Below are 20291 nucleotides of genomic sequence, written 5' to 3' on the forward strand. Positions count from 1 at the left end.
TCAGCACTCGGTGATCAGGTGCAGAGCAGGTCTCCTGTAGTTTGGAATAATTTCCTGACTCCAGCTGTCTGAATCAGCCAGGAACTGTACTGCACAGTGTTACACTGGAGTTCACCATCTGGCCTACTCAGGAGTTCGTTAACACCACTCATTGAATGGGTTTATTCAGAGAGGTCACGTGATAGTGGTAAGTCACTAACACCAACCGTTAAAACTTCATTTCACCAGCATCTTTTGCTACACATCAATGAAGTTTTAGCAAGAAAAATGTTCTACTGAACCAGATGGCCCACATCTGAGCTCTGTCAACACAGTTTAAAAAAAAGCATTTTTTTCTGTGTGTCCTGGATGAAGTGCTCCTTTCTTTATGATGCTGTTTCAAAGCTTAATGCCATGAATACTTAGTTCAAGTCAAATAGGAAAGAATTGTAGTGGCCATATAAAGAGAGGTACTTATCAGCTGGATCTAATACAGTCTTAGGGCTTAGAGGTACCAGGACTTCTTTGCAGTGTTTAGCTCTGGAGTCCTAGCTGGAAAAGATATGCCTAGAAGAAATCTAGCAGAACAATGCTGGTATGAATGACAAAGAATGTTTGCCATTTATTAGAAAGAACAAGCAATTGTGATCTGCAGCAAGGAAAATTAAATGTCAGGGAAACTCTGAAAGAAACTGCAAAGGGATTACAAAGTCAGCTGATTTTATATTAGGCAGCTCTTGGATGCTGTATGTTCATCTGAACATGGCCTTCAACCTCACCCATGGATTCTGCTGTTAAGGGTAAGACAGCTTAATTTTTACTGTTCATCTTTGGTGACAATTATTTAGTTTTCTATATAGATCTCCAAGCTGGGAATGATCACTTCAGTCCAAGTTGCTCGTTATCTAGCTGTTTGACAACCCTCTCTACCTTTACCTGACCACGAGAATGCAAACTGAAGCACTTTAACATGGGAAGAGGTATCTCACCAACTTAAGGCTTAAACAAAAAAGGCAATGCTCTCAGAGGTGGTGGCTTAAGCACTAGTACTGTAGTCCATAAACACCACTACCACTCCCCAGCCTGCAGTTCTAGCAGCATTTATAAGTTCAGGAATGACTCACCTTTAGGCTTCCCGGTGTGGTGCTGCTTGCTGGCATTCAGCATTGCTTGCTTTTTCTGCACCTCCGTTATTGAAAAACCTGGAGAATAAAAGAGAGACTGTCAGCAGCAGGTCATCCAGTCGTATTTCATGGGAGCACACTTGCATAGACATTAAGAGAAACAGTGAAGCTGGAAAGTACCTGAGGTGGGAGGGCACAATCTAAAATTACTCCCAGAGCTGGGTAGGGCACGTACTGCTCCCCCCCAGCCTGGTCCTTACCTCTCAGGCAAGGCTTACTGCCCACCAGTGCCCCCACCCCTCCCCACCAGCTGACAAAGCCAGTCCAGACCTTCTGTGGCTCAGATCTCACATCTGAACTATTTGGATAAAACAATGAAAACCCTCTCTCACAATGCGATCTTTTGACTGAATGTGTTTTGTACAGATGCTGCTATGTCAGGCTCTCATGATATCTTGCACAATAATTGATGCTCTGTGTAATACATTGCCTATTTTGTCAGCCCTGCCTGAACTCATTAAAGACATCAAGGTCTCCAAGGACTTCCTGCAGTGTCTGATCATTGTGGTTTGTATTTCAAATTGCACAAATTCATTCAGTGCATTCTAGTCAGCAGCCCAGAGCTGGCCTGGAGCATGCTTTGGCTTCCTGTCAAAAAAATAAAATAAAAAACATACCCCTGTGTTACAGCATTGCTTTCTGCATACCTGTTTCCTGGTCGAGCTGAACCTGTCTCCTTTCATTCTCAAAGGCCTTCAGCCAGCGCTGTTTCTGCTCAGGCTTTTTTGCACAAAATAAGTGGACTTCCTCAGTGTTGCGGCAGTGTAATTTAAATGCATTTTTCACGCTGATACTGAAGTCCTTGTCCTTTCCATCTTCTACATCTAGGATTTCCATGTCATCCATGTTGATCCGACTTTTATAGTACAAGATGTCCCGACGCAGAAGGTCCTGTAAGAGAGATCACACAATCATGCAAATTTTTCCTTTACATGAAAGCTTCTGAATGGGATACTAATCCCACGTGGAAGTGCAGTTGAAAAAATAACAGATTTAAAAGAATGAGAGCGTCAGTGCTGATACTTGAGTTGCATAAAATAAACCCACATGCTAATCCTAGAAGCAGTGCAGTGTGCTCTTACAGCTCTCTTACTACAAGATTTTGGCTAGCAGTTGGTTTATTGCTCTGGTCAGGTGTACAGAACACCAGGATGCCAGAAAAAAGACTGCCCTGAATGCACCTAAATCTCTTGTCTGTGCAAGAAGCACATACACTGCAAACAGAATTAAGTATTACAGAAACAGACAGGTAGAGAACAACTGGAAATGAACTGAGGGAGTTGATTCATTTTTCAGCATTGTAACAGAACTTGGATTTATCTACTCAAGTTTACCTTCTTGCAGCAGACAAGCTGGTGATCGAAGAGGAAGAACATCCTCTGTTGGCTCTTGGCTTGAGGATGGGAGATTTTGGTTAGTTCCCCAGAATAGATGAGTTCTGAGCTTTTGACTAGCACATCTTCACCCTGAGAAGTAAGAGCAGTAAAAGAGGTCTGGTCTGTGCCATCCCAAAACAAGAGAGAAGAAATAAGCCCATGGTCTCACAGGAGAACCTCAGAGTGGTTGTGTAGCCTGAAGCCCTGCTGCTGAAACACTCTTCCAGGAATGAGAGGGAGCCTCTGTGATAGAGAAGAAGCCTTGTTGTATCATGGAAGATGCTGTGCCCTTCGGTTCCCAGGGAATGGGAACTGAATTGGAATAGAACAATAGTGTGTTAAATGATATTTTTCCTTCTCTAGGGAGTCTGCTTAGGGCAGCTGGTACATCCCTGACCTTAAAGGAATCGTGTAAGGAGGTAGCTTAGAATTTAGTCTGACTTCCTTTGGTGGGAGAGGGAGTGGTTTTACTGACTCTGAGGTTCAGAAAATGAGTAGCTTTGTGTTTTTTTCTTTAGCTAATTTTTTTTTATGTTGAATCTACAGTGAAATTTTGCTTCCATTTTAGCTATATCAGAGCTTGCCTTTCTACGAGAATGATGTGCCTTACTAAGCACATTAAGGGGTAATTCTGCCCATTTTGACCAATTCTAAACCACTCAGTAGAATGGGGAACAAGAGGAGAACAATAGGATTTCACCAGCCTACATTCCAATTTTATTCTGGAAGGAAAAAAAGGAAAAAAAAAATCCCAGGGAACAGGCAAAAAGGCAGCTGGTCTAGCTGGGATGTGCTAGACCTTTTCGGTTGTAATAAAAGATCGCATCATTTTAAAAAGCACACACAAAAAAACCCACAGAACAACAGAACTGTTATGAAGTTCTTCCTATAGGCAGATGGGGAGAATGAGGGAGAGTGGAAGAAAGTAAACACAATCCATTCACTGCATGGGGAAAGTCTGTCTTACCTCCCAGTCTTCTATGGAACTTTGCCACTGAGCAATTTTGTCAATGTTCTCTAGCCGCCGCTTTCTCTCATTGATGAGCCGAGCAACGTTCTTCATGGCATTTAAGGCAGCTTCGACGTCTTTATAATCCCTGTGGTAGAGCAGAGTTGTGTCATAACAAAAGGACTTTTTTAATTTTAATTAAAATTTATTTTATTTAAATTAAATTTATTGCATCTATGCTCCAAAGGAGTGCAACCTAGCATGCTGTAGGGCTGGAGAGCAGAAAACATTAGTGCTACTTGCTGCCCTACCCCAGCAACTTTATATTGAATGTATTAGGTACATGTGGCTGTGGGCAGCTTTTTGGAAGTGTGCTGCTTTTAAGGCACAGATTATATAGTCTTGTAACAAATCCAGGCCTGACTTGAGAAGGAGGCAAGTAATGAAATCCAGTCACAGAGGCGTAAATACTAGTTGCTGGAAAAATTTCCACAGCTTTCTAAGCATTGCTTTTTCCCCACATTAATACAATATATTCATAATGCCACAGTTTTCTTACAGGGAACAATTCTATCACACAGAGGTAAGATGGTTTAGATGTGGCTTGGTTTCAAATAGGAGCTGCTAGTTAATCCGGAAGGGTAGGACAGAAGCTGATCCACCCTCACCACACACCATCTGCTGCCACCAGCAACTTCTTTTGAGTTAGAGTAGCTGAGAAGGAGCAGTTCGGCACAACTTATCTCTAATGCAATTTTCTAACATCTGTGTACTCCATTAAGGAGCTTTCTGTTTAGAGAGAATTCCAGAACAACATGCTTATGATTTAATAAGACGTGGAAAACAAGTCTGAGAAATACCATTGCTGTAAATCAGGGTGGTAAAATTAAGTTGTCACAAGGGACCGATATCAATACTTTAATACAGGTTTTCATGCTTTATTTCTGTAGCTAATTATTTCAGATGCTTTACTAAGTCACACTGTTAATTGAGCCAACAGCAGTGCCTTCACCCTGAAATGGAGCTATGGATTTGCAGGCAAGGATTGATTTGATTGCTGTAGGTCGTGACTTCCCACAGGGAAAGCACCAAGCAAAATTCATGACTAACTTTCAGCCTCGACAAGCCCTGGTGTAGGTTCATAGACATGTTGGGCTATATTCAATCAGTGCTTCTGGTGGCAAAGTATTCAATACCATCGCGACAGGAAAAAACTACGAAGTCTGTATGTGCAGGTACCACAGATAGAAAGGCCGAATATAAATAGGAAAGCACCATGATAAAAGGTGGACTTTGCAACTTCAGGTCTCTAACAGCCAGGAAAGCCCAGTGCTACTGTAATGGAAATTTAGGTATTTGACTGAAAATTTCTGGGTTTTGTTTGTTTGTTTTGTTTTCTCTTTTCTTTTTGGTATCTACAAGGTAACACAGAAGAATTGTGGTACTGGCTGCTCTTAGTAAACTGCTCTCAATACAAAATTCTTCATTAGTCCGTTTCCATGAGACCAGTCTTACTCCTCCCCTCCCCACCATGCTGACCTACCTGTGTTGAGGGTTGGTGTATTTGAGCAGTTCAGCCAGTTGCAGTGGATATTTGCAGATTTTCTGCACTGGCGTCAGCAGAAACCCATCCAGAGAGATGTCAATCATCTTCTGCAGCAGGCGGCAGGCTTCGAAGAAGTAGACGTACTTGTTAACTTTGGTGAGGCGGGACAGCTCCATGCAGGCGTTAGGGTGGTTGTTGCAGTATTCAGAGTAGATCTGAAACTCTGTTTGCTGCAAAGGAAATTAAAGGGATTTATTGCCCGTGTTCCTTTGGGCGATGGCCTGGCTCCAAACCTGTATCACATTGGGGCTGTTTGATAAATTGTATGCTCCCCTAATGCTTTGAAGCCAGGAGACCTAAAGCTGGGGCTCGTGCAGCTTATCTGAGAGCCTGAGACATTTCTGTCTATTCTGGCCTGTGCTCAGCCGAATGTTTTTAATGACCAGCTCAGCAACCGCCTGCTGATCCTGCACAAACCTGAAAATACCATAGCTGTAAACTCAGGCCCAACTTGGGATTTACACCTCTGCCTGAAGTAGCATGGTCTGGCAGGCAATACAGTGCTCAGGAGCTGAGGCATTTTGGAAATGTTCTTGCTGCAACCACAAGAGCTCCTCTAGCTGGCTGGGGTAGGTTTGTTTGATGGGCTGTTTTTTGTTGTTGTATTAACAGAGCTTCAGTTCTCAGACCAACTTTCAAATCCTCTGGCCTAACCCATGCTCAGCCACCTCTTTCCCCTTAAGTATAATTTACTTACATATTCCAAGAAGCAGGAGCCAACCTCACTTAAATGTGGGTGGTCTTTGTTGAATTTCTTCTCCAGTGCTTTAACAAATTTCTTCTGGCATCTGTAGATGTCTTCAATATTCCCAAAGATTGTCTTCAGCTGTTCCTCTGTAAACATGTCAGCTCTTTTGCGGCACTGTTTAATGTAACCCTAGGAGGAAACCACATTGGAAAGCTTGCTGGGCACTTGCTCAGAGGCCTTTGGATATCATCAGAAAACCCTAGGACTGCAGTCAGTTGTACAGGTTCTTGTACCCGCTTCGTTCACAAGTGCATCCATCCCTTAGCTGTTATTTCCTCAAATATCACTCAAATTATGGCAGAAATAGAAATCAACCCACAGTCATATCACTGCCATAAATGAAGCAGTAACCCACACCCAGAGCTGCCTTCTCTCCTGTAGAAAACATTTTTGTCTGTCTGCAGGCTACAGGGTGTTCTGACCCCTGCACTGATCCACTGACACCTAAATTCAGTTGAGGATCTGGCGTGGCTGCTCATGTTACCAAATTCATCACTTATTCAAAGACATGGGAGAATTCTGGACTCATGAAGGAAGGGTGCTTGGTAAGTGTTGCTGCTTTGCCCCAGCTGGCTCTCCTGGAGGACACTACATTTTTCGTGTCATTTTAGTGAAAATCTGTGTTCCTGCACTACTCTTTTATCAATTACCTTAATTTACCCCAGTGTATTTGACAGTGTGTCACTTCTGGAAGGGGTGTCACAATACTCAGCATATTTGGAAGTGAAAGGCTGAATATCCCCCAGTTGCTTCAATCTGAGCATAACTTGCCTGAAGGTTGGAGTTGCTGATTATATTACCTCAGAACATGTATTAAAGAGGACAGCAATGCTAGACATTTACTTTTCTCTGGCATGGGAAATACAATTAATTCCATTTAATCAGAGCGTAACTGGGTGCTCCAAATTCAGAGGCATTGGGGATATTGCTGTAATGAATTGTCTTCTGTTTTCTGAGCATGTGATACTATGTAGCAGGACAGGCTCTGATGGCAAAACCATCTCATTTTCAGAGGAGGAAAGTTACCCGCTTCGGAACCATATGTCTGCACAAGAACAGGACAGCCTCTGGTTTCCATTAGGGATGTTCTTTCTTTTGCTTCCCCCTTACTCCGTTACCTCACAAATGTCCTTCAGATGCTTGATGTAGTCTCTCTCTGTGCTTAAGATCTCATTGATAACGTTGGTCCTCATTTGATCTTTGGTGGTCTGCCCCATCCCGAAGCGGCGGGTACCACTGCTGGAGTCGTCTTCTTTGCCACCCTCTACCTTTACAGGGTAATCTTCCATGGGTTCATCCTGGTTCACTCGGAGCTGTACCACACACAAGACATTCACTGTTCATAGTAAGAAATACAAGTCTTCCAAAGAAAGGAAGTTTGGGAGGGTTACAGAATGGCAGACAAAGACTGAGCTAGGATAAGGAGGGAAGAGGGCTACTCTGTACATGCTGCCTGTAAATGTATTTTCCCATGGTATGTAATGTGTAAACACATAGCCCCAGAAGGAAAGGTTTTGACAGTTTGGGGATGGTAATTTCAAGCCGATTAACTGTTAATATGTGATATGGATGGTTTTAAGCAGGCATATCTCGGACAGAAGTCACAGGAATGATATGAAGCCCTTGAGGGAGAACACGTACACAATCAGGACAGGAAATGTTTTATCAAAGTGAATTCTGCTTAGGTATTTGTGAGGGGACTTTTTGGGAGAGAGGGGAAAAGCAGTAACTATTTGCCTTTTTTTTTTATAAGAGTTATATTATTATTCCCATACTATAAATATCAGATAGCCCTCAGAAGTACCTGCTTCCCCAAGGTTATTTAGAGATAATGTATTTTTAATATAAAAGCAAATGCGGCTGCCAGCGGGCACATAATGTAATGAAAAGCTGCATTACATTACAGGGCTGTGCGTGTAACTCATGGCTCCTTCACAGTGCCCATGAGATGGCAGCATAGCATGAGCAGACAAGCAGCAGCATTTTGTAGACATGCTGTACTACAGTCACTACATATACTGTCAGCAATACCAAAGTACCTTTGCTAAGGACAAGAAATTGTTGGTGCATTTCACTTGGGAGCTTTATTTCACATATTAGTATTGTAACTGCATATTTAATAGATCCCAGAGCACCCATGGGAATATTTTATATACAAGTCATCAATCCCAGCACAAAAAAATAAATGAAAAACTCTGAGGTAGGAACATGCATAAATGTAAGCAGTTTTAATACAATGATACAGGCCTGCTTTAAACTTTTAACATAGTCACTTCTAGGCAGGATTGTTTTTCTCTTGATATACATGTATCTCTCTGTATAAAAAATAATGCATACCCATCCCTTGCCAGCAGAGGCATAGATTGCACTTACTCTTTACAGTTGGTGAAACCCTCAAGATGTGCAATCCTGGTTTTCCTTCGCTGTGAGTAAAACAGCATTGGCTGGTCTTAAACTCAGACCTTGGCCTGAAACTTGTGTGGAGTAACTGAGAAACCTGCAGGTTTACCCAAGTCCCAGACCATTCTGCCCTTCCCAGCAGTAAGCTTGAGACCCAGAGATAATTAGTAGGAAATCTTCAGTTGGATGCTTGAATAAGTGTTGTAATTACTCTGCTAAAAGAACTAGTTATTCTTCATCCCTAATGGCTAGCACTAGTCTGCTTTCCCCTGAAATTGCCAGCAGGACAATTTGTCAGTAATGTGAACGAAAACAAGGCCTGTGTTTTGGCTGTGAAAATAGTAGCTTCATCTCCACCAGTGCTGAGAATTTGGTCCTAGTAATCTTTCTTGCAAAAAATATATACTGTTTGTAACAGTTACCAGCTGAGACCGTTTCTTGCAAGCTCTATAACAATGCATTTCACAACTTCTGTAGCACAACCTGCTCTGCTTCACCAAGGACTTTTTCTGCAGACACCAGATAACCTCCTTTCATGCTTCACCTGGTTTGGGGTCATTTGTGATCTAAAGTGACCCGGATAAGAAGCTGAATATCTAAGAATCTCCCTGTCCTTAGGCACCAAATCACCTCTGCAGTACTGTGCTTACGTGATGAAAGCAGCCAGGCATCCGTACCAACAGTCACAGCCCAAATAAATGAAAAAAGCCTTTCTTCTCACAGAAAGAAAAGAGTGCACGGAAGTTACCCAGACTCTTGCCCCCCAACCCCCAGCTTGCATGGAGAATTCACGCGTTTCAGAATGCTCTGTTGGAAATGGATCCAACCTCTGCTGCACACAGCTGGGCCTGTCTACCTGTTCCATATAGCTATTTCTATATGGTCTTTGTAACTGGCACCAGGGAGAGCGCCTTGGCCCCAAAATTGGTCAATATCAAGTGATTCATATTCACCCTCTAGTAATTGACATCACCACCTCCAAGACACCATTTTATGTGTTTTTTTTCTTCTCTATTTTAAGTGCCTGAAATACACTGCTGTGTTGTAGCCCAGCAGCCCGATGTTTTTAAAACTCCACAGCTAGGAGAAGGTGTGTGTGAGGCAGGTTGTCACAGATGTTTGGATGTGGTGTATGGCACTGGACTAAATTTGGTGCCATGCTCAACCCTACTGTCTGAAATAGACCCTACAGCGAAGACCTCTGTCAGTTGCTTCTGGGATTCTGCTAGGAAGTACATCTTGCTTACTCCTGAGGGTGATTCTGGGTGCTTGGTTGCAAACCAGCCAACACACATCTGGGTAAGCAGGAGCCCAGGCTGCAAACCACTATGCAGGGCAGTTCCTCAGCTGGTACAGCTCACCTTAGCTCCAGAACCTACAACTAAACTGTCCTTGCTCTGATTTACTGATGCAAAGAGAGAATTCTCCACACTGGTGGCAGCCCATCCCCAAGAGTTCAATGTAAATGGCCATGCGTACAGGAATGGTAACAAGCACATGTTGAACCAACTATCCTAGCAGTAGAAGTTCTCAGCATTCACTACAGAACATAAAACCTGGGAAAAAACAAAACAAAAACAAAAACAAAAAAAACACCTGGCAGTAATGGAGAGACATAGAAAAAAAATCAAGCTCTTACCCGTACAAAGCTGGCTGGAAACCAGCCTTCGCTGTCCAGAATCCTTCCCCACCACCATTCCTTGTTGGTAGCATCCATTACTTCAATGACATCACCAGCCTTGAATCCCAGCTCTTGATCATCCATCGTGACATGGTCCCAGAGGGCTTCTGCATACACCACGCTGCCATCGCTGATGAGCTGTGGACAGAGAACATCAAACTGCCAGATCCTCACAGAAAAGCAGCCAGTGTAGCTGCAGCTTTGGCACAATTGCTGCTGAGCCAAACAAGCATTGACTACTGCTTGCACCTCATGAGAAACATGAAAAAGAGCTGTCAGTAGTCTGGCAGGTGCTTCAACTGACTTTGCTCTCAGTAGCATTTGTTCCAAATCACTTGGGCACATTGCATTTACCACCATTTAAAAAAAAAAAAAAAAAAAAGTAATTTTGATGTACTGCAATCTCATAATGGTGAGTTTGCCTCAGCCAGCAAACAGGGCTCAGCAGTGGTACCTTGTTGGTGAAGGACGTCCGTGTGCTGCCAGTGCAGCCCTGCTATGGACAACCTTGAAATAGAAGCGTGAGTGCCAATGGTTAGAGACACACTTAAGAGCAGAAAGTATTCTGAGGCCTCAGTGCTGGCCTAGGATGGTAAGAGCTTTAAACCTTTAGAGTGGTTAAACTTAGCATTTAAGCTGCTTATAGTAAGTCTCCCAGAGAGTTCAAGTGCCTGTGCTCAGGGCCACTAGTTGTCTGTGCGACACCATGTCTCATAGAGGGCCTAATCTAGGAAAGAAAAAAAAATAAATATATATATATACACATATATATAAATTCTGGAAAGACAATGGAAAGAGGAATCTAGGAGACCAGAGGGAGAAAAAGAAGATGTACAAAATGCACTGTCCATGGTTATGGGCCACACTGTAACACTGTCGGCCCTGCTACATAATGCACATGCTGTGCACCTTAGGTTGGCTTGATCACAGTTATCTACTGCTCATGGTGACTGGTTTTGTCCTTCTCAAAGAAAAAAAGATGCATGTTGTAAAAGAATGACAGGATAATAGCACATACAGTAAATCAGGAGAGTTAACTGGAAGCATTTGAAAAAAAAATCAAATATAGTCTGCCTCTGGACAGTAAATGTCCCTTCACTGAACCAGAAACAGCTTAATGCAGTGTATCCCTTTTGACAAAAATAACATCAGGATGACTGGGAAGGGGAGGATGGGAGGCTCCCACTTTCTGCAGAACCAGGCGTCAGCGCTCCCCACTGCCTCTTTTCAGCTGCCCTGTGCTGCCACCGCACTCACGTGCACGCTCGCTGCAGGGTGCTGCTCCTCAGGGAGAAGAGCACCGAGACGGTACAGCCCTGCGGGCAGGGGGCGTAAGGGCTGGCACACAGCCAGTGCTACAGGGGGAAAATAATCCAGGAGTCTCAAGCAGCATCTCACTAGCCAAGCTACTACAACATAAAGAGCTGAGCTCAGTCTGGTCAAATGGCAGGGATTTGGCCCAGTGAGCTGCGGAGGGGGACAGCTGGACTTGGCAATTAATGAGTGAAGGTGTTGGAGTGATCTGGGATGCTGTTAACTCACAGGTCGCTTAGCAGGCCTGTTGCATAGACTTTGACGAGCCTGAAATGTACTCAGCATTATGAATAAACCCCCTATTTCCATTTTTTGAAATCTTGTGAGCCTTGTCAGTCTTCTAGAAATGTAGAGCTTTAGCTTTCTAACACAAAGTGGAGAGGACTAGAATAGGGAAAGGAATGGATGTCAAAGCTACAATTTTACAAACTCAGCTACCAGGCTTCACTTACAGGAACAGCAGCTGAGCTGTGGGTGACGCATGTTGGCTGCGCTCACAAAGAGCCTCTGCTTTTTTGCTGAGCCACCTGTGGGTGCATGAGCTGGGCGTTTGCTTTAGCAGTGTGACTGCAGCTGGAGCTGGGGCCAAGCTGCACAGGGTTTTGTAACACGGTGGGTAGGGGCTGGCTGGCACTCAGGAAACGCCCACGTTAACTCATAAATCTCTGGGCAGAGTGGCATTCGGCAGCCTTTTCGACATGCACATTCTGACCAGTTCGTAAGGAATATGGCGCTTTCTAAGATAAAATCCCTTTGCTATGTACTGAAATATGCTGTGCTGAATCACTGTGCACAATCAGCCAGCTGTACTGTAAGAGCTGCTCACCTTCCAAAGAAGCATGTATTAAAGGGAACACTCACCATTGGCAACCATGGCAGCTCCTAGGACCAAAATGGCTTATCTTATTACAGTTTTTGATCTTTGCAATTAAAGTAAGGTTTGAAAACCAACTAATTAATCTCCATATGAAACAATATTTATGTGCTGGCTTTGTAATATCAAGGAGAACCCAACGCATGTTCTTGAACAGCCACAGTCTCCTGCCCCAAACCTAGAAGAGAATGGGAGACAATACAAACCCAGCTGCCCTTCAGCTGCCGAAGCTGCTGCAGCAGGCAGCACAGAAGACAAACATATTGGCTATTTTGCCTTGTTGATAGCAACCCCTAAGTTTGTAGGCAGCATTGCTTGCAACCCAAAGGCAGAACTAATGCTGATGCTCTGAATTAGCCAAGCCCCCAGGCCCCATCTCTCTTCCCTGCCAGGGAGGCGCGTGGGCTAGCTAAGGCTTGCTGCGGGACGCCAGAATCCATCAGAACCCACCCAAATCTTAGTACTGGGAAGTAAACTACACTGACAGTGTATAGCGCTGATTTTTTAATCAGTGCCCGAATTCTCACTCCTCCTGTGACACCTCGTATAGCTGCCTCCATTTACCAAACGTTCAATGTTTGTCATCAGCATATTTGGTAGGAATAATTTCCTACAAAACCGTTCTGACTAGCATTAATTACATTATTCCCCTTTATTTATACCATCCAACTGCAGCTTCCCCCTCGGAAGTGGCTTAAACAGATGGACAGAGGAGGAGGGTCCCCATCCGGCAGGCAAGGAGAAGCTTTGAAGCAGCCACAGGAGGAGGGAAGCAACCCTTGTAGAAAGCGGAGGCGGCAGAGCCATGCTTCATCTTATTGCAACCTGTGTGTGAAGAGTACAGCGTGACAGAGCTTACCAGGGGCATGTGCGTGAGCCCAGCTAAATGTGATTTTTCAAAGTCCAGATTGATGCAAGAAGTTCCCAGTTCCTCACCTAAGATATAGCAGCTGATTATTTTATAGCAAGAAATAGACTGAAATTGCTTTAGGCCTTTTTACTTTCAGATGAAATAGGCTAGGAAAGCTCTTCTGAAAGAGCGGGGCAGTGACCTGCAGCTAAGGAGGCCCCCTCCTCATCTAGGTCCTGTCAGTGCCCTCAGTACCCCAGCCATCACTCTCCCATGACCTGTAAATCAGAAGTCTACTAATCTGGGACATCAGCATCCTTAAGCTTTGGCACTGAGGAAACAAGCTCTTATCAAATTCGATAGTACTCTGCTAAATGTTATCTTTATATCACATCTAGAAGTTCACTACTTCCAGCCGGTAGTGCTTAGAGTAAATAAAGCTATTAAACAGCTTCCATTTTAACCTTTCATGCAAGTTTCCAGAGGACAGTTATTTAAACTTATGTCTATTAGACATTTATTTTCTGGTATAAGTGATATTTTCAAACTCTTTTCAAACAAACAGATACAATGGTGATTTACTCGGTGATAAAATGGCAAATGAATTTCTCTGCTGATAAACGGAGCACAAGCTGTATCTAACACAAACGGCTGACTCTAAATGAGCTGCTCCTCAAGAATGTCTCTGCAGACAGATTTAGGAAAACACCAGCCTGGTGCATCAGGGTCAGAAAGTCTGAATGTCAGGGATGACTCGGAAAGAAAGAAGCAGAGAACTATAAAAGGCACAAAGAGCAACACCAGCTGGGAGTCTGGAAGAGTTTCCAGGCCAGAACAAGCTGAACAGACTTTGAAGCTGCAACAGAAAAAGGTGGATGGAGGCTGACCACGTGAAGGTTTACAAAATGATTAACAGGCTTGAAATGCCAGGCCCATGTGTGAGATCGCCAGGCGAGAATTTTAATACCAAAGTAGTACTTTTTCCTGTTGTACATAATTATGCTGTGCCACAAGATGCCATGAGCCAAACACAGATGGTTTTAAAAACAGATTAAGCAAATCTATGTCCTTCAAGGCCGCTTAAACATATCATATCTGGATACCACCTCTGGCCCATCAAGGATCTTACACCCGGAAAGGCACACAATGGAAAGAACAGGGCCATACTTCAATGTTTTCCTAAGCAGTTACCCCGAGTCACAACTAAAAGTGTTCCTGGCTGGCCCTACAGAGCTGGTCTTAGGTCATTAGTGCAGTAAAAAATACAAATGAAAATACATCTATTATTTTCCATTTTGACTATTTGTATTACCTCCAAATACTTCTTCAATAGGTGAGACCCCAAAATGTTAACTTGACGCAGACAGATACGTTCCCTGAGGTACAGCAACATTGTTGTTCAGCTAGAAAATTAGCAATTGCTAACACAGTGATTACAAGGACATTACGTCCTCTGGGGTAGGGCTGGGACTTCTCAAGCAGAGGTAAGTACAACACTTTCTCACAGCTTAAACATAGCAGATCCTACATGCTGTACATCCTACCCATGCAACCCTTGCCAAGCACATGGAGGAAAGTGAGTCACACGCATGGAGCAGCCATGTGCCCCTAACACTTGGGCATCCAACCCCTGGCTGCTTGTTTTCTGGCCAAAAAAGAAAAAGGGGAGGAAAATAAGAGAGGACAAAAGTGTACCCAGGGAAACCTGACTGAAAAGACGCCTGGGATGCATTCAGAGAGGAGTCCCTGTGCACAGGCTACAAGGTGGGTATGCACTGCATCCTCACTCAAAATGTTTAGAAAGGTCTTTACAATTAAGAGCTCAAAGAACCTAAAAAACACCTTAAGCTCACAAAGCCAGAGAACTTAAGTCATTCCAAAGCTCTAAATCAGCTTAAACAGCTTAAACTCATCTAAGACCTTAAAGTGTCTTAAGCATTTTAAACCCATCTAAAGCCTTTGAGTGGCTTAAGGAGCTTAAAAGCTGTAAGGCTTAGAAAGTGGCTTAAGTATCTTCAGCTTCTGGCAAGCCCACTTCTCACACCTCTCCCACGTGCATGGCACCTGCCACGTCAGGTTAAGGTTAAGGTGTCTGGTGTACCCACAGAGCCCAGATCTCGGACAGAATCTTTCTTTCTAATGCTCTTAACATCTTCGGGAAGTGGTGCAGTCCTCGCCCGACAGCTCTGTCTGCACCGCAGGAGGCGGCACACAGACACTCACCTGTTTGTAGCACGGCTTCCTAGGCTGGTGCCATAACTGCGCCTGGAAATCAGCCACCCTCTGCCCTTATCTTCATTGTTTGGAAAGACTGGAAAGGAGTAGGGGTGGGGTTGAACTCTCAGATCTGAACAAGACTTGTCCTGGGGCACAAGCTACAAAGCTTCTTGTTTCTAGTTCCATTCTGGCTGTAGATGAATACATCTACTGATTCCCCTTCTCCACCTCCCCAACAGTTTTGATGTTCATGTTTACTTCAGGACGGGAAGTATTTACCTGGTTAACACAATGCCTTTTCTGATGCCCTAATTTTAACTGTACGATCTGGGACTGGAAATAGCCCAAGATGTTTCTGTTTGGCTGTTCACACATTTAGGAGTGACTACTTTCGCATCCTTTTTAAGCTACTGGTTTTCAGTCACACAAATAGATACGATTTTATTTAGGAAAAAACATATATATATATATTTAAATGTCACATTGACACATTATTATGTCACTTAAGCTACACATTTTCCCCATTCTCTTACCACTGCCTGCAGGATTGCATTTCCTTTGTGCACTCTCACCACTACATCCACTTACAATATTACCTCTCCTCTTCCTTCATTACAGTACCGCTCCTGATTCCACTGTGTCTTCCCTAACTTAATTTTAAGATTTTCCCTACCTCCTTTTTCACTTCCTCTTCCACCATTTTAACTTTAGACACGTGGGGAGCAGCAGTCCTCTTTGCCTACAGATACCCTGTGTCACTGCTGCACTTTGTGGCAGAGGGTCTTAGGACAACGTCACCGAACCAGGCCAGCTGCAGCTCATCCAATGTGGAGACTCAGCGAGCATAAATGCTGCCTCCTGGCTCTTTGCAGAAGAAAAGGAAAGGGAACCCATGCAGTTCCCAGACCTCTACACCCCCTGACAACTGTTGCTACAGAATCAGTTATAGCTTGAAGGAAAATTGATCTAAATTTGTTTTACAAATAAGGTTAAAGAAAACATTTTAAAGCTTTGCGTTGCTAGCAAACCACTCTGAATCATCAAAAGGTCAACATCTCTTTGGGCCTGCAGTGGGCAATAAGCCAGAAACAGTGCATGGCTTTTTCCTTTGTGTGCACAATTTAATTTTAATGGGACATACAGCAAAGAACACACTGAAATTATATTTATTGCTCCTATCTCCTGTGAAAACATCTTTGGATTAATAACACTGTGCCAAAGTCTGCACAACATTGGTAAGTGCTGGCAGACATGAGGCCAACAGTGATCATTTAGCAGTCTCCATGACCTGGCTCTCAGTGATGCTCTCCCTGCCTTAACCATGCAAAATTTATCCGCTTCCTTTTCTCACCTTCTTCTGGAAGATCAGTCCTGCAGGCTTTCAGTGACACAAAACTTGAGTTTGTTTGTTTGTTTTTTTTCTTTTCTTTTCCCGGTGATCTCCCTCCCAATGCACACACTGTTGCAGATCTTTTCTTCACTAAACCAAGGATCACTGTCTGATCTTTTTTCTTTTCCTTTTTTTTTCTTTTGAAAATGGAGCAGAGAAAAATCTGAACATCAGCATTTAGAGAGACAAAGAGAACAAAGAACCTTGATACTGTCTTACTGTGAGGCAAAGCAGGCTGCCTAGCCTTTGTTTCTAGTTAGTATCTATAAATATATATATATATTAAAAAAAAGAGTAATTTCTTTTGTAGTCCCACAGACAGTTCTACAAACTAATCACACACACAAAAAACACACCTCACCGCCAACAAAAAACACACCGACCTTTTCATATTGCAAATGTCTCATGCTAGGTAAAGAAGATTCATTCAAGCAACAGCAGCAGATTCCTAGGATCTTCTGAGACTCTATTATTATGCTCTTGAGTATTTCCATATTCACTTTTCTCAAGTCTGCACGAGGAGGACTCATGGCTTCAGCAAAGCGAAAGCCTCAACCCAGAACCACGCTCCTGTTTCCATGGCCACGCTGCAAACAAGCCCTGTGTAAGGGAGAGTGCAGCATCTGCGGTTCCTCCTGCAGAACATGGCTTCCTCAGCCAAAATATGAAAACATAAACATCTCTCCTGTCCCCTACAGGTTCTCGTTTTAATCACCTTGCCTCCCTGCACAGCCCTCTCACAGTGACTATGTGCTTTTCAGTGTGACAAACGAGTAGTTTTGCAAAAGCAGGTCAATGCAGAGCACGTTAGGTAGATCAAGCAACAATCTCACGCCACAGTCCCTGGCTCTCCTCACAGCCTGGCCATGAGGCTCGCATGTCACAGGACAAGTCACTTTCCCTTTCATGTCTACTGCAAGTTTTCTCACTAGGTAGTGTTTGCTAGAACAGGTCCTGACTCCTTGGTGTCACAGGTGCGAACTGGGATACAAAAATACCAAGTCACAACTTGGCAGCCCATATTTTCTTAATCTCTTTGTGGATCTTATTTGGCAAGGTGAGGAAATCTGCGTCAGTTCGCTGATGAGAGAATTTGGCATAGCTCTTTAGTTTCACATACGATCCCTAAATAAGGTGCTTTTGTTTCCATACAGTTGCCACAACTCTGCAGATACCCAACATAGCAAGACTGGACAGCACCATGATTCAGAACAACCCACGGCAGCCAACCCAGCTGTGCTGTGTTGTTCCCAGCCATCTTACCACAAAGATGACAGAAAATGGGCGCATAACATTCACATACTCCCCTTGCACAGCACTGGCTACAAGCCAGTAGCACAAGCATGTGGCCTAGCAAAAGACAATATCCTAACGCCATTTTTGTATTGACATCCTAGATAGATGCAATACCAAACAAGATTTCTAAGCATGGATGTTACAGTGGTTTGCTCCCTGCCCCGCGTTGCCTTTGCTGCAGGTGAAGGCAGCTCTGCTCTCCCCGCTGGTGGAGGCTCTACTGGCTCTGCCCCTAAGGGACAGCAGAGATTCAGGTGTCCAAACTGGTGAATTGGTGAGTTCTGGAGGGAAAAGTATGCTGGAAGGGGCTGTGCTAGGGTCACAGGCCCCAGGTGGAGAAGGGAAGTGCAGGATATCTGTGCTGCAGGGGAATGTGTAGGACCACAGCCCTGCAACAACAGGCCCTTGCTCAGAGAGGCCAGATCAGCTGGCCAGCAGCAAAGGAGAGCAAGCTCCCAAATTCCACCACCCATGGTCCTTCACTTCCCATGGATTCCTTTGCTGTTAGAGTCAACATCCTCGTGCTCGGGTAGATATTTTTCTTCTGACAGTTCCCACATAGCTGAGCTGCCTGTCACTATCTACCACAGCAACAGAGGTATGCACCAGTGCAACAGGATAGAGAACACAACCCTGGGTCTTCAGCAGCTCCATGACAATGCTCCAAGCCCCATTTCAACCACTGCCAAATGCACTGTAAGGGGCATCAACAGCCATATCTGGAGTAATCCTAGCTAAAGAACAGATACAAAGATTCAAGGATGACATCATTTTATTCTGTACTTTCCAGCACATTCCATAGTTAACAAGTCCGGTGACATGGTATAAGTAACAAGTACTCTCCCTCCCATAAGTCTTTCCTTAACCTGTATATTAAGATTTTATTTATTTTTTAAATCAAAACATTAGAAGCATTAATTAAAAATAATTGTTGATGGTATCATCCTAAATGCTTACTGTGTTTCTTATCTGGCCAACTCATGCCTTAGATTCCAAGAATAAATCACAAAGACAGCAGATATCACATACCACCACAGAAATGAGTTTAGCCTGAGAGAACAAATTAAGGGAAAAGATACAATCTAAAGCCCAAAACTCCCTTTGGAAATGATGTGTTGGTCTTGCTCTTGTTCAGAGATGCTCTTTACACTCATGAGGCTCCACAGCTGGCAGTGGCAGAGTAGGCTTTGCCAGCCCTTGCCCGTTTGATGTTTTGGCAATCTTGCCCCACTCAGGGGCAATGCAAAATGCCCCGTGCAGGGCCCACAGAGGCAGCACCCTGCCCCATGCCATACAGCTGGATATGGCAGGCACCTCAGCATGGCTTCCCTGAAAGTCCCTGTCTCTTGGGTCAAATAAGTGGGCTGAGAATAGAAAAAAGAAAAAGTGAACTTTGTTTACTAAAATGCCCAAGGCCTCTCCTTCCCCACTATCCAGTCAAGACCTCCAGCTCCTGCATGATTCAGGGATCCTTCACCAGCTTTGTTTTTCCTGGCCTTTATCAGGTATCACAGCCTCTTCAGCCAAGCTCTGTGGCAGGCTTGAATGAGTCACAATTAATATCAGCCTGATTCACATGGACACACCAACTGCAGCTTCCAGCTACACGTATATGGCTGCAGATCAAGTCAAGAAAGAAGGAAAACACTGGGGTCCCGTACAGAAACTGCACACAGCTACTTCAGAATTAGTCAGGTATTGAGTGTGTAGCTAAGCAGTGGGAAGAAAAAAAAAAAGTAACATTAAATATTAGGATGAAAATTGCTCCTATGCTCTTAGAAACCAGCATTATCACCTGTGGCATGCAGTTATAATAACAAATCTCCAGTGAGGGAGACTTCTTTACTGTGAGGTGACAGAGCACTGCAACAGGTTCCCCAGAGAGGCTGTGGGGTCTTCTTCTCTGGAGATATTCAAAACCCACCTGGATGCCATCCTGCACAACGTGCTCCAGGTGATCCTGCTTGGCAAGGGGGTTGGACTGGGTGATCTCCAGAGGTCCCTTCCAACCTCGGCCATTCTGTGATTCTGTGAGTACTCCATAATCTTGCAATTTTTTTTTTTAATTGTAATTTTTATTTATTTATTTATTTTAAAAGGTTCTACTTTTTTTGCCCCCATACTATGCCAGTACCAATAACCTGGTGAAATTTCTCCTCTCCTTTCCTTACAAGGGGCAATCTCACCAAGGCCTGCATTAACCTTCTCTATAATGTACTTTTCTTCTGGGTGGTCCCTCACAGTCCTGGGTTCACCATGGCCCTTGGGAGAAAACAGTGAGCATTTTGGGGTGCTGAATCAGCTGTTAGTATGACACTCCTCAACCGCTACTGCATGCATGGGCTGATCCTGCCCAAGCTTTAATGTGTCAAAGAAGAAAAGGGAAACATTTGTGCAGAGCAAAGAGGACTTTTTAGATACAAGGAA

The 20291-nt window shown here is 43.9% G+C and overlaps 1 protein-coding gene across 8 annotated transcripts in view; it reads right to left on the reverse strand.

Moving 5' to 3' along the window:
- Positions 1-20291, reverse strand: part of ARHGEF4 (Rho guanine nucleotide exchange factor 4) — a 212951-nt gene that overhangs the window by 7923 nt on the left and 184737 nt on the right. For all 8 annotated transcript variants that reach the window (XM_084529194.1, XM_084529196.1, XM_084529193.1 and 5 more), the window contains 8 exons: positions 9882-10061; positions 6961-7155; positions 5792-5971; positions 5032-5264; positions 3507-3636; positions 2498-2629; positions 1811-2054; positions 1104-1181 (listed from right to left, as the gene is read on the reverse strand). In XM_084529194.1, coding sequence (XP_084385320.1) covers positions 1104-1181; positions 1811-2054; positions 2498-2629; positions 3507-3636; positions 5032-5264; positions 5792-5971; positions 6961-7155; positions 9882-10061 — 1372 coding nt within the window. The remainder of the gene's footprint in view (positions 1-1103; positions 1182-1810; positions 2055-2497; positions 2630-3506; positions 3637-5031; positions 5265-5791; positions 5972-6960; positions 7156-9881; positions 10062-20291) is intronic.

Source organism: Aythya ferina, assembly GCF_964211825.1.
Source record: "Aythya ferina genome assembly, chromosome: 9".
In the NCBI taxonomy this organism is placed as follows: domain Eukaryota; kingdom Metazoa; phylum Chordata; class Aves; order Anseriformes; family Anatidae; genus Aythya; species Aythya ferina.